At 41.3% G+C, this 13489-nt stretch overlaps 1 protein-coding gene across 1 annotated transcript in view; it reads left to right on the forward strand.

Moving 5' to 3' along the window:
• Window positions 1-13489, forward strand: part of LOC110517068 (disintegrin and metalloproteinase domain-containing protein 12) — a 221485-nt gene that overhangs the window by 111036 nt on the left and 96960 nt on the right. The window contains exons 5-6 of the mRNA XM_036988835.1: window positions 272-348; window positions 3085-3289. Of these exons, the coding sequence (XP_036844730.1) occupies window positions 272-348; window positions 3085-3289 (282 nt within the window). The remainder of the gene's footprint in view (window positions 1-271; window positions 349-3084; window positions 3290-13489) is intronic.

Genomic DNA, 13489 nt, shown 5'->3' on the forward strand with positions numbered 1-13489 from the left:
CCCTCCTACCTACCCTGACAGTCTGGCCTTATCCTAACAGTATGTTAAACTCTCTGTCCTACCTTCCTGCCCCTCCTTCCTACCCTGACAGTCCGGCCTTGTCCTAACAGTATGTTAAACTCTCTGTCCTACCTTCCTTCCCCTCCTACCTACCCTGACAGTCTGGCCTTGTCCTAACAGTATGTTAAACTCTCTGTCCTACCTTCCTGCCCCTCCTACCTACCCTGACAGTCTGGCCTTGCCCTAACAGTATGTAAAACTCTCTTCTCAGACGAACTGCTACTACCACGGAATGGTGCAGGGACACATCTATTCTGACGTCAGCCTCAGTACCTGCTCAGGTCTCAGGTGAGTGTGTGTGTGTGTGTGTGTGTGTGTGTGTGTATGTGTGTGTGTGTGTGTGTGTGTGTGTGTGTGTGTGTGTGTGTGTGTGTGTGTGTGTGTGTGTGTGTGTGTGTGTGTGTGTGTGTGTGTCAGTGGGCCTCCTGTATGTATTGTCATGTCATTAACCCATGGTCTAATGAACCTCAACGCTCCAGTGACCGACTAGCAAAGCAGTAAGATTAGCCTGAAGCAACGGGCATTCTCATCAACTGTCTCATCATCAATGTTGTTGTTCTCTGTTTCTCTCTGCCTCTGTTTCTCTCTGCCTCTGTGTTCTTCTCTGTTTCTCTCTGAAACTAAAGATTAACAGAGTTACCATATAAACACACCTTACACGAAACCCAAACCAGCTGCGTGCGTGCGCCATCGTGCGCCATCGTGCGCAATCATGCAAAAATATATTTTGTCCCCTGAGACGAGATTACGACACGCAGGTTAAAATATCAAAACAAACTCTGAACCAATAACAGTAATTTGGGGACAGGGCGAAAAACAGTAAACATTTAACGTTATGGCAATTTAGCTAGCTTGCACTTGCTAGCTAATTTGTCTTATTTAGCTAGCTTGCCCTTGCTAGCTAATTTGTCTTATTTAGCTAGCTTGCACTTGCTAGCTAATTTGTCTTATTTAGCTACCTTGCTGTTGCTAGCTAATTTGTCCTGGGATACAACGTTAAACACTGAGTTGTTATTTTACCTGAAATGCACAAGGTCCTCTACTCCGCCAATTAATCAACACATAAAACGGTCAACCGAATCGTTTCTAGTCATCTCTCCTCCTTCTAGGCTTTTTCATCTTTGAACTTATATGGCATCTAAACTTTCATAGTATTACCACGACAACCGGCAAAACAGTTCATCTTTCAGTCACCCACGTGGGCATAACCAATGAGGAGATGGCACGTGGGTAGCTGCTTCTATAAACCAATGAGGAGATGGGAGAGGCAGGACTTGCAGCGTGATCTGCGTCAGAAATAGAAAGGACTTCTATTTTAGCCCTTGGCAACGCGGACGCTCGTTGACGCGCGCGAGCAGTGTGGGTGCAATAATTGAATAACATAGATTTCTAAATTAATTTTGTAACGCTCGCGCACGCGACACAAGTGGTGTAGTCAGGGTATCAGTGATGAATGGAAATGGAAATTCATCCCTGTGTTAATTGATCCAAGACAACGATCTACAGTCAGAGTAATACAAGTCTTTAACACAGTGAAGACATGCAAAGCTGGAAAAAAGAACCGTTCAGCGTTCACACATGTCAAGTAGGAGTAACGAGTCTGCTCATTTTTCTGGACATCATCAGGAATGTCGTTCCCAAAACGTGCCAACAGTTTTCCTCCTCTAAGGAGTGATAGGGGTAATTGTTAAGCCCTTGAGTGCATTCCCAATTGCTACCCTATTCCCTATGTGGTGCACTACTTTTAACCAGAGCCCCATAGAGTTCTTGTTAAGAGTAGTGCACTATATAGGGAATAGGGTGCCGTTTGTGATGCAAGGCCCTGTTTTACAGGCCGCTCATTTTTCTGCCCCTCTACAACCTGTTTCTGCATAGACAGATGCAGAGGGCTTAGTTTGACGACTGCTATGCTGCCTGGCGCGATGGCCAAGACAAATTGTTTCTGGGTTTTTATTTGGCAGCTATAGTCTGGCTTTGGGAGCGTTTTTTAATGGTAAGTTTATGTGGTTATGAATGTTGTCAGGAGGTTGATAAAAACTCAGAGTTTTGGCCCAGTTTCAGTGGACGAAGACATCACTTTAAATCAACAGGGCTGTTTTTATTAGTGTGAGAAAAGTTGACGGTGAGAAATAAGAGACTCTCATCACGGACAGACGGAGAATGAGAAACCACCGGGGAGGATATTACTATATTTCTTATTAAGCCAAATGTCTGCCTCTTGATTTGTTCCCACAGTGAGACTTTATCGACGAGGTAAAAGTAGTGTTACCCACAAAGCACCTCAACTGGGGCGGCAGCGTAGCCTACTGGTTAGAGCGTTGGACTAGTAACCTGAAGGGTTGCTAGATCAAATCCCCGAGCTGACAAGGTACAACTCTGTCATTGTAACGGTTTTCTTGAGTTGAAGGAGAGGCGGACCAAAACGCAGCGTGGTTATTATTCATGGTTCTTTAATGAAGTAACTATACATGAATAGACTAACAAAACAATAACCGTGAGAAAACCTAAACAGCCTATCTCGTGAAAACAAACACAGAGACAGGAACAATCACCCACGAAACACTCAAAGAATATGGCTGCCTAAATATGATTCCCAATCAGAGACAACGATAAACACCTGCCTCTGATTGAGAACCACTCCAGACATCCATAGACTATTCTAGAGAACCCCACTATACCACAATCCCAATACCTACGAAAACCCCAAGACAAAACACACCACATAAATAAACCCATGTCACACCCTGGCCTGACCAAATTAATAAAGAAAACACAAAATACTAAGACCAGGGCGTGACAGTCATTCTGTCCCTGAACAAGGCAGTTACCCCGCTGTCATTGAAAATAAGAATTTGTTCTTAACTGACTTGCCAAGTCAAATAAAGGTTAAAATAAAAATAAGAGATCCGTTGTCCAACATTCTGTAGAAAAAAAACATCATGACAGACATTTAAGAAATGTTCTTCTACTTCATTGATTGATGATCGATTGATCGATTGATCAATATCACTCTTGTATTCCCAGTGGCTTCATCTCACTAGAAAACAGATCCTACGTGTTGGAGCCGTCAACGGATCCCCCCAGTGGATCCCACAGGATCTACCGGTCAGAACAGCTCAACTTCACACCTGGCTCGTGTGGCCATGGCTTCAACATATCGCTGGTTCATGGAGACGCCCAGAACAGCCACAACCAATCAGACAGCCCCTTCGGAGCCTTCAGCACCAGGGTAAGCAGCATACATGGAATACCATGGCTGTGTTTACACAGGCAGCCCCAATTCTGATCTTTTGCCACTAATTGGTCTTTTGATCAATCAGATCAGAATCTTTTGCCAATATATAGGCAAAATATCAGAATTGGGCTTCTTGTGTCAACACAGCCGTAGTCTCTTAAGCTAAATGTTCCATTTCAACATTTTGCACAAAAAAATGAATGTTTAGCTCATGAGACTTGGGGTCAAAGACAGTGTATCTGTATATATATCTGGAATGGGCTAGTGATCTTCTAGAATCCTCTAGGAAAACATTACTGCTGTCTTTACGTCCATCTACAGATAATCTAGGAGGGATCCAGATCAAACCTCAGTCAGTAGAGACTAGGAGGGATCCAGATCAAACCTCAGTCAGTCGAGACTAGGAGGGATCCAGATCAAACCTCAGTCAGTAGAGACTAGGATGTCTTCAGATCAAACCTCAGACAGTAGAGACTAGGAGGTCTTCAGATCAAACCTCAGTCAGTAGAGACTAGGTTGTCTTCAGATCAAACCTCATTCAGTCGAGACTAGGAGGTCTTCAGATCAAACCTCAGTAGAGACTAGGAGGTCTTCAGATCAAACCTCAGTCAGTAGAGACTAGGAGGTCTTCAGATCAAACCTCAGACAGTAGAGACTAGGAGGTCTTCAGATCAAACCTCAGTCAGTAGAGACTAGGAGGTCTTCAGATCAAACCTCAGTCAGTAGAGACTAGGAGGGATCCAGATCAAACCTCAATCAGTAGAGACTAGGAGGTCTTCAGATCAAACCTCAGACAGTAGAGACTAGGAGGTCTTCAGATCAAACCTCAGACAGTAGAGACTAGGAGGTCTTCAAATCAAACCTCAGACAGTAGAGACTAGGAGGTCTTCAGATCAAACCTCAGTCAGTAGAGACTAGGAGGTCTTCAGATCAAACCTCAGTCAGTAGAGACTAGGAGGTCTTCAGATCAAACCTCAGTCAGTAGAGACTAGGAGGTCTTCAGATCAAATCTCATTCAGTCGAGACTAGGAGGTCTTCAGATCAAACCTCAGTCAGTAGAGACTAAGAGGTCTTCAGATCAAACCTCAGTCAGTAGAGACTAAGAGGTCTTCAGATCAAACCTCAGTCAGTCGAGACTAGGAGGTCTTCAGATCAAACCTCAGTCAGTAGAGACTAGGAGGTCTTCAGATCAAACCTCAATCAGTAGAGACTAGGAGGTCTTCAGATCAAACCTCAGTCAGTCAAGACTAGGAGGTCTTCAGATCAAAACTCAGTCAGTAGAGACTAGGAGGTCTTCAGATCAAACCTCAGTCAGTAGAGACTAGGAGGTCTTCAGATCAAACCTCAGTCAGTCGAGACTAGGAGGTCTTCAGATCAAACCTCAGTCAGTAGAGACTAGGAGGGATTCAGATCAAACCTCAGTCAGTAGAGACTAGGAGGTCTTCAGATCAAACCTCAGTCAGTCGAGACTAGGAGGTCTTCAGATCAAACCTCAGTCAGTAGAGATACGATGTGGATTTATGCTCATCAAGTACTCTTGATAACTGAATACCAAATTGCACCCTATTCCCTCTACAGTGCACTGCTTTTGACCAGGGCCCATGAGGAGTAGTGTTGCTATTTGGGACTGTGACTAATAGCACTTTCTGTTTCTCTTATGGAGTCTGCCGTTTCATCCTAGAAGCATTATAATGCACTGCTATATTACTTCACAGCTACTGTGTTAGCAGTGAGCTACTGTTTATAGATCATACCGTGTTCGGTAGGAAAATGGTAATGGGAAAGATATTTTTGGATAATCGGTTTTCACACATAAATGCGGTTATTTCCCTTTCTCTAGCCGACCAGACTGAAAATGTGTTTCGGTGAACAGAATCATAGTCACACTCACGAGTTAGAGACTTGGTTCATTCTGTTTGGTTCATTCTGTTTTGTTCATTCTGTTTGGGTTCATTCTGTTTGGGTTCATTCTGTTTGGTTCATTCTGTTTGGTTCATTCTGTATGGTTCATTCTGTATGGTTCATTCTGTTTGGTTCATTCTGTTGGGTTCATTCTGTTTGGGTTCATTCTGTTTGGTTCATTCTGTTTGGTTCATTCTGTTTGGTTCATTCTGTTTGGTTCATTCTGTTTGGTTCATTCTGTTTGGTTCATTCTGTATGGTTCATTCTGTATGGTTAATTCTGTTTGGTTCATTCTGTTGGGTTCATTCTATTTGGTTCATTCTGTTTGGTTCATTCTGTTTGGTTCATTCTGTTTGGGTTCATTCTGTTTGGGTTCATTCTGTTTGGTTCATTCTGTTTGGTTCATTCTGTTGGGTTCATTCTGTTGGGTTCATTCTGTTTGGTTCATTCTGTTGGGTTCATTCTGTTTGGTTCATTCTGTTTGGTTTCATTCTGTTTGATTCATTCTGTTAATAACTCTTTATTTTATTCATACTTCCCACGTTGTGTCGGAGCTCTGTGTGTCCTGTCTAGTGTGTGTCGTTTGAGTTGTGTGGTAGGAGAGTATGTGCGCTCCTTTGAACACCACTATGTGTTACCGTGGTGACGCCATTCGCCGGTTCCATTCATGTTGTTTAACGTGTTAACGTTTAACGTGCCCCCAATTCAATTAACATGTAACACGGACGCTGTCATGTCTACTGCATCCGTCTGAATATCTATGTTACCTATCTCGCAGAGAGATACTGTAGTGTCCTGTACCGTCTGAGATGGGAAGAGAGAGGGAGGGACACCGACAGAGAGATACTGTAGTGTCCTGTACTGTCTGAATATCTATGTTACCTATCTCTAGGTGACGCCGGCAGAGAGATACTGTAGTGTCCTGTACTGTCTGAGATGGGAGGAGAGAGGGAGAGACACCGACAGAGAGATACTGTAGTGTCCTGTAACGTCTGAGATGGGAAGAGAGAGGGAGGGACACCGACAGAGAGATACTGTAGTGTCCTGTACTGTCTGAATATCTATGTTACCTATCTCTAAGAGACGTCGACAGAGAGATACCGTAGTGTCCTGTACCGTCTGAGATGGGAGGAGAGAGGGAGAGACACCGACAGAGAGATACTGTAGTGTCCTGTAACGTCTGAGATGGGAAGAGAGAGGGAGGGACACCGACAGAGAGATACTGTAGTGTCCTGTACTGTCTGAATATCTATGTTACCTATCTCTAAGAGACGTCGACAGAGAGATACCGTAGTGTCCTGTACCGTCTGAGATGGGAGGAGAGAGGGAGAGACACCGACAGAGAGATACTGTAGTGTCCTGTACCGTCTGAGATGGGAAGAGAGAGGGAGGGACACCGACAGAGAGATACTGTAGTGTCCTGTACTGTCTGAATATCTATGTTACCTATCTCTAAGAGACGCCGGCAGAGAGATACTGTAGTGTCCTGTACTGTCTGAATATCTATGTTACCTATCTCTAAGAGACGCCGGCAGAGAGATACTGTAGTGTCCTGTACTGTCTAAGAAGGGAGAGAGAGGGAGGGACGTCGGCAGAGAGATACTGTAGTGTCCTGTACTGTCTGAATATCTATGTTACCTATCTCTAAGAGACGCCGGCAGAGAGATACTGTAGTGTCCTGTACTGTCTGAATATCTATGTTACCTATCTCTAAGAGACGCCGGCAGAGAGATACTGTAGTGTCCTGTACTGTCTGAATATCTATGTTACCTATCTCTAAGAGACGCCGGCAGAGAGATACTGTAGTGTCCTGTACTGTCTAAGAAGGGAGAGAGAGGGAGGGACGTCGACAGAGAGATACCGTAGTGTCCTGTACTGTCTGAATATCTATGTTACCTATCTCTAGGAGACGCCGGCAGAGAGATACTGTAGTGTCCTGTACCGTCTGAATATCTATGTTACCTATCTCTAAGAGACGCCGGCAGAGAGATACTGCAGTGTCCTGTACCGTCTGAGATGGGAGGAGAGAGGGAGGGACACCGACAGAGAGATACTGTAGTGTCCTGTACCGTCTGAGATGGGAGGAGAGAGGGAGGGACACCGACAGAGAGATACTGTAGTGTCCTGTACTGTCTGAGATGGGAGGAGAGAGGGAGAGACACCGACAGAGAGATACTGTAGTGTCCTGTACTGTCTGAATATCTATGTTACCTATCTCTAAGAGACGCCGGCAGAGAGATACTGTAGTGTCCTCTACTGTCTGAGATGGGAGGAGAGAGGGAGAGACACCGACAGAGAGATACTGTAGTGTCCTGTACCGTCTGAGACGGGAGGGACACCGACAGAGAGATACTGTAGTGTCCTGTACTGTCTGAATATCTATGTTACCTATCTCTAAGAGACGCCGGCAGAGAGATACTGTAGTGTCCTCTACTGTCTGAGATGGGAGGAGAGAGGGAGAGACACCGACAGAGAGATACCGTAGTGTCCTGTACCGTCTGAGATGGGAGGAGAGAGGGAGGGACACCGACAGAGAGATACTGTAGTGTCCTGTACCGTCTGAGATGGGAGGAGAGAGGGAGGGACACCAACAGAGAGATACTGTAGTGTCCTGTACTGTCTGAGATGGGAGGAGAGAGGGAGAGACACCGACAGAGAGATACCGTAGTGTCCTGTACCGTCTGAGATGGGAGGAGAGAGGGAAAGACACCGACAGAGAGATACCGTAGTGTCCTGTACCATCTGAGATGGGAGGAGAGAGGGAGAGACACCGACAGAGAGATACCGTAGTGTCCTGTACCGTCTGAGACGGTAGGAGATAGGGAGGGACACCTACAGAGAGATACTGTAGTGTCCTGTACCGGCTGAGAAGGGAGGGACGCCGGCAGAGAGATACTGTAGTGTCCTGTACTGTCTGAGATGGGAGGAGAGAGGGAGAGACACCGACAGAGAGATACTGTAGTGTCCTGTACTGTCTGAATATCTATGTTACCTATCTCTAAGAGACGCCGGCAGAGAGATACTGTAGTGTCCTCTACTGTCTGAGATGGGAGGAGAGAGGGAGAGACACCGACAGAGAGATACTGTAGTGTCCTGTACCGTCTGAGACGGGAGGGACACCGACAGAGAGATACTGTAGTGTCCTGTACTGTCTGAATATCTATGTTACCTATCTCTAAGAGACGCCGGCAGAGAGATACTGTAGTGTCCTCTACTGTCTGAGATGGGAGGAGAGAGGGAGAGACACCGACAGAGAGATACCGTAGTGTCCTGTACCGTCTGAGATGGGAGAAGAGAGGGAGGGACACCGACAGAGAGATACTGTAGTGTCCTGTACCGTCTGAGATGGGAGGAGAGAGGGAGGGACACCAACAGAGCGATACTGTAGTGTCCTGTACTGTCTGAGATGGGAGGAGAGAGGGAGAGACACCGACAGAGAGATACCGTAGTGTCCTGTACCGTCTGAGATGGGAGGAGAGAGGGAAAGACACCGACAGAGAGATACCGTAGTGTCCTGTACCGTCTGAGATGGGAGGAGAGAGGGAGAGACACCGACAGAGAGATACCGTAGTGTCCTGTACCGTCTGAGACGGTAGGAGAGAGGGAGGGACACCTACAGAGAGATACTGTAGTGTCCTGTACCGGCTGAGAAGGGAGGGACGCCGGCAGAGAGATACTGTAGTGTCCTGTACCGTCTGAGATGGGAGGAGAGAGGGAGGGACGTCGACAGAGAGATACTGTAGTGTCCTGTACCTTCTGAGATGGGAAGAGAGAGGGAGGGACACCTACAGAGAGATACTGTAGTGTCCTGTACCGTCTGAGATGGGAGGAGAGAGGGAGGGACGTCGGCAGAGAGATACTGTAGTGTCCTGTACCGTCTGAGATGGGAAGAGAGAGGGAGGGACACCTACAGAGAGATACTGTAGTGTCCTGTACCGTCTGAGATGGGAGGAGAGAGGGAGGGACATCGACAGAGAGATACTGTAGTGTCCTGTACCGTCTGAGATGGGAAGAGAGAGGGAGGGACACCGACAGAGAGATACCGTAGTGTCCTGTACCGTCTGAGATGGGAGGAGAGAGGGAGGGACGTCGACAGAGAGATACTGTAGTGTCCTGTACCGTCTGAGAAGGGAGAAGAGAGGGAGGGTGGGAGAGGCTGAGGAAAGGGGTTAGGTATGAGATCAGGTACCAAATGTAACACGTGTCTGCGATTTGTCCCTGTGATTTAAAGCTGTTTTGACTTTGTCCTCTGTTTTATCACTGGACTGGAAAAGAATGACGACTAGACTATTAGCTGTGGATTTAAGTGCCTCTGAAATATTTCCGTATGCAGCTCTAGAATACAATAGGACAGAATAGATTCCTAATTGTTCTGTATTCAGCTGTAGAATACAATAGATTCCTAATTGTTCTGTGTTCAGCTGTAGAATACAATAGATTCCTAATTGTTCTGTATTCAGCTGTAGAATAGAATAGATTCTAATTGTTCTGTATTCAGCTGTAGAATAGAATAGATTCTAATTGTTCTGTATTCAGCTGTAGAATAGAATAGATTCTAATTGTTCTGTATTCAGCTGTAGAATAGAATAGAATAGATTCCTAATTGTTCTGTATTCAGCTGTAGAATAGAATAGATTCTAATTGTTCTGTATTCAGCTGTAGAATAGAATAGAATAGATTCTAATTGTTCTGTATTCAGCTGTAGAATAGAATAGAATAGATTCTAATTGTTCTGTATTCAGCTGTAGAATAGAATAGAATAGATTCCTAATTGTTCTGTATTCAGCTGTAGAATAGAATAGATTCTAATTGTTCTGTATTCAGCTGTAGAATAGAATAGAATAGATTCCTAATTGTTCTGTATTCAGCTGTAGAATAGAATAGAATAGATTCCTAATTGTTCTGTATTCAGCTGTAGAATAGAATAGATTCTAATTGTTCTGTATTCAGCTGTAGAATAGAATAGAATAGATTCCTAATTGTTCTGTATTCAGCTGTAGAATAGAATAGATTCTAATTGTTCTGTATTCAGCTGTAGAATACAATAGATTCCTAATTGTTCTGTATTCAGCTGTAGAATAGAATAGATTCCTAATTGTTCTGTATTCAGCTGTAGAATAGAATAGATTCCTAATTGTTCTGTATTCAGCTGTAGAATAGAATAGATTCTAATTGTTCTGTATTCAGCTGTAGAATAGAATAGAATAGATTCCTAATTGTTCTGTATTCAGCTGTAGAATAGAATAGATTCCTAATTGTTCTGTATTCAGCTGTAGAATAGAATAGATTCTAATTGTTCTGTATTCAGCTGTAGAATAGAATAGATTCTAATTGTTCTGTATTCAGCTGTAGAATAGAATAGATTCTAATTGTTCTGTATTCAGCTGTAGAATAGAATAGAATAGATTCTAATTGTTCTGTATTCAGCTGTAGAATAGAATAGAATAGATTCCTAATTGTTCTGTATTCAGCTGTAGAATACAATAGATTCTAATTGTTCTGTATTCAGCTGTAGAATAGAATAGAATAGATTCTAATTGTTCTGTATTCAGCTGTAGAATAGAATAGAATAGATTCTAATTGTTCTGTATTCAGCTGTAGAATAGAATAGAATAGATTCCTAATTGTTCTGTATTCAGCTGTAGAATAGAATAGATTCTAATTGTTCTGTATTCAGCTGTAGAATAGAATAGAATAGATTCCTAATTGTTCTGTATTCAGCTGTAGAATAGAATAGAATAGATTCCTAATTGTTCTGTATTCAGCTGTAGAATAGAATAGATTCTAATTGTTCTGTATTCAGCTGTAGAATAGAATAGAATAGATTCCTAATTGTTCTGTATTCAGCTGTAGAATAGAATAGATTCTAATTGTTCTGTATTCAGCTGTAGAATACAATAGATTCCTAATTGTTCTGTATTCAGCTGTAGAATAGAATAGATTCCTAATTGTTCTGTATTCAGCTGTAGAATAGAATAGATTCCTAATTGTTCTGTATTCAGCTGTAGAATAGAATAGATTCTAATTGTTCTGTATTCAGCTGTAGAATAGAATAGAATAGATTCCTAATTGTTCTGTATTCAGCTGTAGAATAGAATAGATTCCTAATTGTTCTGTATTCAGCTGTAGAATAGAATAGATTCTAATTGTTCTGTATTCAGCTGTAGAATAGAATAGATTCTAATTGTTCTGTATTCAGCTGTAGAATAGAATAGATTCTAATTGTTCTGTATTCAGCTGTAGAATAGAATAGAATAGATTCTAATTGTTCTGTATTCAGCTGTAGAATAGAATAGAATAGATTCCTAATTGTTCTGTATTCAGCTGTAGAATACAATAGATTCTAATTGTTCTGTATTCAGCTGTAGAATAGAATAGAATAGATTCTAATTGTTCTGTATTCAGCTGTAGAATAGAATAGAATAGATTCTAATTGTTCTGTATTCAGCTGTAGAATAGAATAGAATAGATTCCTAATTGTTCTGTATTCAGCTGTAGAATAGAATAGATTCTAATTGTTCTGTATTCAGCTGTAGAATAGAATAGATTCTAATTGTTCTGTATTCAGCTGTAGAATAGAATAGAATAGATTCTAATTGTTCTGTATTCAGCTGTAGAATAGAATAGAATAGATTCCTAATTGTTCTGTATTCAGCTGTAGAATACAATAGATTCTAATTGTTCTGTATTCAGCTGTAGAATAGAATAGAATAGATTCCTAATTGTTCTGTATTCAGCTGTAGAATACAATAGATTCTAATTGTTCTGTATTCAGCTGTAGAATAGAATAGATTCCTAATTGTTCTGTATTCAGCTGTAGAATAGAATAGAATAGATTCCTAATTGTTCTGTATTCAGCTGTAGAATAGAATAGAATAGATTCCTAATTGTTCTGTATTCAGCTGTAGAATAGAATAGAATAGATTCCTAATTGTTCTGTATTCAGCTGTAGAATAGAATAGAATAGATTCCTAATTGTTCTGTATTCAGCTGTAGAATAGAATAGAATAGATTCCTAATTGTTCTGTATTCAGCTGTAGAATAGAATAGAATAGATTCCTAATTGTTCTGTATTCAGCTGTAGAATAGAATAGAATAGATTCTAATTGTTCTGTATTCAGCTGTAGAATAGAATAGAATAGATTCCTAATTGTTCTGTATTCAGCTGTAGAATAGAATAGAATAGATTCCTAATTGTTCTGTATTCAGCTGTAGAATAGAATAGAATAGATTCTAATTGTTCTGTATTCAGCTGTAGAATAGAATAGAATAGATTCCTAATTGTTCTGTATTCAGCTGTAGAATAGAATAGAATAGATTCTTATTGTTCTGTATTCAGCTGTAGAATAGAATAGATTCCTAATTGTTCTGTATTCAGCTGTAGAATAGAATACAATAGATTCCTAATTGTTCTGTGTTCAGCTGTAGAATACAATAGATTCCTAATTGTTCTGTATTCAGCTGTAGAATAGAATAGATTCCTAATTGTTCTGTATTCAGCTGTAGAATAGAATAGATTCTAATTGTTCTGTATTCAGCTGTAGAATACAATAGATTCTAATTGTTCTGTATTCAGCTGTAGAATAGAATAGATTCCTAATTGTTCTGTATTCAGCTGTAGAATAGAATAGATTCCTAATTGTTCTGTATTCAGCTGTAGAATAGAATACAATAGATTCCTAATTGTTCTGTATTCAGCTGTAGAATAGAATAGATTCCTAATTGTTCTGTATTCAGCTGTAGAATAGAATAGAATAGATTCCTAATTGTTCTGTATTCAGCTGTAGAATAGAATAGATTCTTATTGTTCTGTATTCAGCTGTAGAATAGAATAGATTCCTAATTGTTCTGTATTCAGCTGTAGAATAGAATAGAATAGATTCCTAATTGTTCTGTATTCAGCTGTAGAATAGAATAGAATAGATTCCTAATTGTTCTGTATTCAGCTGTAGAATAGAATAGAATAGATTCCTAATTGTTCTGTATTCAGCTGTAGAATAGAATAGAATAGATTCCTAATTGTTCTGTATTCAGCTGTAGAATAGAATAGAATAGATTCCTAATTGTTCTGTATTCAGCTGTAGAATAGAATAGAATAGATTCCTAATTGTTCTGTATTCAGCTGTAGAATAGAATAGAATAGATTCCTAATTGTTCTGTATTCAGCTGTAGAATAGAATAGAATAGATTCCTAATTGTTCTGTATTCAGCTGTAGAATAGAATAGAATAGATTCCTAATTGTTCTGTATTCAGCTGTAGAATAGAATAGAATAGATTCCTAATTGTTCTGT

Source organism: Oncorhynchus mykiss, chromosome 1 (genome assembly GCF_013265735.2).
Source record: "Oncorhynchus mykiss isolate Arlee chromosome 1, USDA_OmykA_1.1, whole genome shotgun sequence".
NCBI classification, from domain to species: Eukaryota; Metazoa; Chordata; class Actinopteri; order Salmoniformes; family Salmonidae; genus Oncorhynchus; species Oncorhynchus mykiss.